This window comes from Anarrhichthys ocellatus, unplaced genomic scaffold (assembly GCF_004355925.1).
Source record: "Anarrhichthys ocellatus isolate YVR2014 unplaced genomic scaffold, GSC_Weel_1.0 scaffold3180, whole genome shotgun sequence".
Lineage (NCBI taxonomy): Eukaryota > Metazoa > Chordata > Actinopteri > Perciformes > Anarhichadidae > Anarrhichthys > Anarrhichthys ocellatus.
Window position 1 is genome coordinate 1,995 of NW_022283154.1, and position 3,649 is coordinate 5,643.

At 52.6% G+C, this 3,649-nt stretch overlaps 1 protein-coding gene across 1 annotated transcript in view; it reads left to right on the top strand.

The window, feature by feature from the left end:
* Positions 1 to 3,385, top strand: part of LOC116378800 (spatacsin-like) — a gene marked incomplete at both ends in the record, with an annotated part of 5,349 nt that extends 1,964 nt beyond the window's left edge. The window contains 7 exons of the mRNA XM_031840710.1: positions 28 to 242; positions 754 to 1,471; positions 1,840 to 1,985; positions 2,090 to 2,312; positions 2,565 to 2,702; positions 2,910 to 3,043; positions 3,226 to 3,385. Of these exons, the coding sequence (XP_031696570.1) occupies positions 28 to 242; positions 754 to 1,471; positions 1,840 to 1,985; positions 2,090 to 2,312; positions 2,565 to 2,702; positions 2,910 to 3,043; positions 3,226 to 3,385 (1,734 nt within the window). The remainder of the gene's footprint in view (positions 1 to 27; positions 243 to 753; positions 1,472 to 1,839; positions 1,986 to 2,089; positions 2,313 to 2,564; positions 2,703 to 2,909; positions 3,044 to 3,225) is intronic.
* Between the last annotated feature and the right edge of the window lie 264 nt (positions 3,386 to 3,649).

Genomic DNA, 3,649 nt, shown 5'->3' on the forward strand with positions numbered 1-3,649 from the left:
TGTGTGTGTGTGTGTGTGTGTGTGTAGGTCCAGACTTCAGGAAGCTGAGTCAGCTCAGCCAGCTGCTGCAGGGATCAGAGGTCAGCCTGTCTCCCAGGCTGCTACAGTGCAGTTCTCCCTCCGTCCAACAGGAGGAGTTCCAGGCCGCGGTGGACGCCCTGCAGGCCAGGGGGCGCTATAGCGCGGCCAGACAGGTCGCCCTGCTGGCTGGGCTGCCCGTCCACCGCCTGCTGCTCAGCCAGGTCTGATCCACCACACGGACCACACAGACCACGCAGACCACGCAGACAACACGGACCACGCAGACCATTCAGACCACGCAGACAACACGGACCACGCAGACAACACGGACCACGCAGACCACGCAGACCACGCAGACAACACGGACCACGCAGACAACACGGACCACGCAGACCACGCAGACCACGCAGACCACACAGACCACACAGAGGCTTAGACAGCTGAGCTTCAGATTGTACATTCACTCACAGATGACATTCTTCAGTGGCCATGTCGATCAAATATTCTCTCTGTGCGGAGCTTTTGTTGCAAACACAGTGTAGCTTTCCTCTAGTGCCACCTGCAGGTCAGACTGTCTTCATTGCACACTTTTATTTTAATAATCCTCTTGTCCAGAGTGTTTGTTTCATGTCATGTGTTAAGAAGATATCTCTTATATTTGTCTGTTAATTGTAAATGATTCAGCATCGGTGGAACGATGTTTATGTTTGTATTTCTGTATTTTCCTTTTAGCTTCTCCAGGAGGTAAACTCCCAGAAGTCCAAGCGCCAGTGGAGGAGGCTGGAGACGCGAGTCGGTCTGTGGAGGAGGTGTCACGAGCAGCTGAAGGCTGAAAGCGCCGATCCGGAATCGGCCTCCCGGTTCTTCCTGTCTCAGGCCGACACGGTGACCGCCGACCCGCCGGAGGCTCAGATCGAGCTGCTGGACGTCCAAGAGCGCTGCCTGCTGCTCTGCCTCGCCGCCCGCTGGCTCTCGCTGCTCAGCCCGGCTCCCGGGGACCAGCTGGAGAGCCTGGAGAAGAAGCTGTGGATCGGCCGGGTGCGACGACACATCCTCGCCGCCGCCATGGAGAAGGAGAGCGTCTTCAACCTGCCGCCGCCCGCCGTCACGCCAGAACTGATGAGGGAGTTCTCCTTCTCCAGCATATCGGGCCTGAACACCGAGAGGTGGCTCGGTCTGGAGGGACTCCCCGGTCCCGGTGAGGACCAGGAGGAGCTGAACAGCGAGGCCCCGTTGAGTCCGGAGGAGAGGAGCGCTCTGGCTGCTCTCATTGGTCAGTTATTGGAGGAAGGCAGCATCCACGAAGCCAGCCGGATCTGCCGGTATTTCTCTCTGTATCACCGGGACATGTGGGTGGTGCTGCGCTGCAGAGGTCTAGCCTCCGGAGACTTGGACCCTGAACCGCAGGAGGAGGCCTCAGAGGTTCAGCCAAAGAAGAGCCTCACCAGCTGTAAGCTTCCCTCACCTTCCACTTTACATGAATAACGATAGTAAGGATAGCACTGCTCTGATACTTCTCCAGTGGTGGAAGAAGTAAAAGTACTAATACCACCGTGTAGAAGTACTCTGGTACAAGTAAAGGTCCGGCATTCAAAATTTTACTTGATGTACAAAAGTATTATAATCAAAATATACTTAAGTACCAAAAGCAAAAGTACTCATGCAGAATCTTCTTCTTCTTCTTCTTCTTCTTCTTCTTCTTCTTCTAAACATCCAAATTAAACTTTTAACACCAAGAAAACCACTCTGTTTGAAAAGCTGCCCAGAAAGTGTAAATTGAACTTCTTCTCCATAACATACACATCTTCTCTCCTCCAGATCCCTCGATGAGCAGCCTGTCGTCCTTCGTGATGCTCCCCCTCCCCGAAGACGAGGTCGCCGTCCAGCTCCAGAAGCTGGTGGATCAGTGTCGCAACGGCAAGACCTACTGCAAACAAGTCCTCAGCCTCTACCAGCTCTCCAAGGTACCAAGTCCACCCACACTCATGAGGGATCAGTGTCCTCATTCAAAACCACGTAGAGAAGGTTCACGTTGACCCTCTACCGTCGGTACTCTCTTCCTCTCCAGGAGCTGCAGTGCTCCTTCAGCCAGATGTGCAGGGAGGAGCCTGGCTCGGTGCTGGAGAAGCTGCTGCTGTCGGAGCAGCCGGAGCGCTTCAGGAAAGCTCAGCTCTTCATCAAGGCTCAGGGTCTCTCTGCAGACTCTGTGGCCCAGCTGGTGTCCTCGGCTGTGGTCCAGGCGCTGCTGGCCTCCTCCTCGTCCTCCTCCTCCGCCCAGGAGCTGCAGCCCGGTGAGTTCTTTCAGGACGTTTTCACTTCACTGTCGACTGTACGGAAGTCATGACAGGAGAATGAGGAAAACATATTCTTGTGATCTGATTTCTAGGTCTGATCTAAGTAGTTTATAAGAAGTGGATGTAGTCGTCGTGACGTCACTCATTGGTTTGTGGACTGATGTTGGTTTGGACTGTCCCATCAGTTTTTCAGTAAGTGTGTGTGTGTGTGTGTGTGTGTGTGTGTGTGCGCGTGTGTGTGTGACCCAGCAGAGAGGCAGGTGTTCAGGCAGTCAGAGGGGCGTCACTCTCTGGTCCAGCTCTTCAAACTGTGTGACGATCCGAACCTGGTGGGAGTCAAACTGCTGGAGAACCTCAACACTGTTCCACTGAGAGACCTGAGCTGCAGTATGAGACACACACACACACACACAGACACATACACATGCACACACATTTCACTGAGCAGAGCCTGAAGGCATCATACTGTAACTGAAGTGAACCTCCGTTGGTTAGCGGTGCTGCTAACGTTGCTAGCTCTCCTCTGATTGGTTGTTTTCGATGAAACATGATCAGAGATCAGAGACTAGGAACCCGTTTTCTTTCCTCCCGTAGTTGTGGAGTTGCTGGTCGTGGCTCACGACTGCTTCAGTCTCACCTGTAACATGGAGGGCATCGTCAGAGTGCTGCAAGCCGCCCGACACCTCAGCCACACCTACCTGGCCCCGGGGGAGCACTACAGCCTGCTGGTAAGCCCCGCCCACTGAGAAGCCCCGCCCACTGACACACATACTCTCTCTCACACTCGCACACACATAGTCAATGTGGAGGTTTGACCTCCAACTCTCAAATCAAGATAGATATAAATCCATTTGGTGTTTTTTAGAATGACGTTAAAGAGAATTATAAATATGAGTGTGTGTGTGTGCAGGTGCGTCTGCTGACGGGTATCGGCAGGTACAACGAGATGACGTACGTCTTCGACCTGCTGCATCAGAACCATCGCTTTGAGATGCTGCTGAGGAAGAAGATGGACACGGACAGAGGACAGGTACACACACACACACACACACACACACACACACACACACACACACATGTACAGACGCATTCACTGAGCAGAGCCTGAAGGCATCATAGTGTAACTGAAGTGAACCTCTGTTGGTTAGCCGTTAGCGGTGCTGCTAACGTTACTAGCTCTCCTCCTGTTGCTTTAAACACTGATTGGTTGTTTACAAAGAAACATGATCAGAGATCAGAGACTAGGAACACATGTTCTACTGAGTCAGTACAACTTTATTTACACTCTGATGGTTAACGTTAACCATCAGAGTGTAAATAAAGTTTAACGTTAA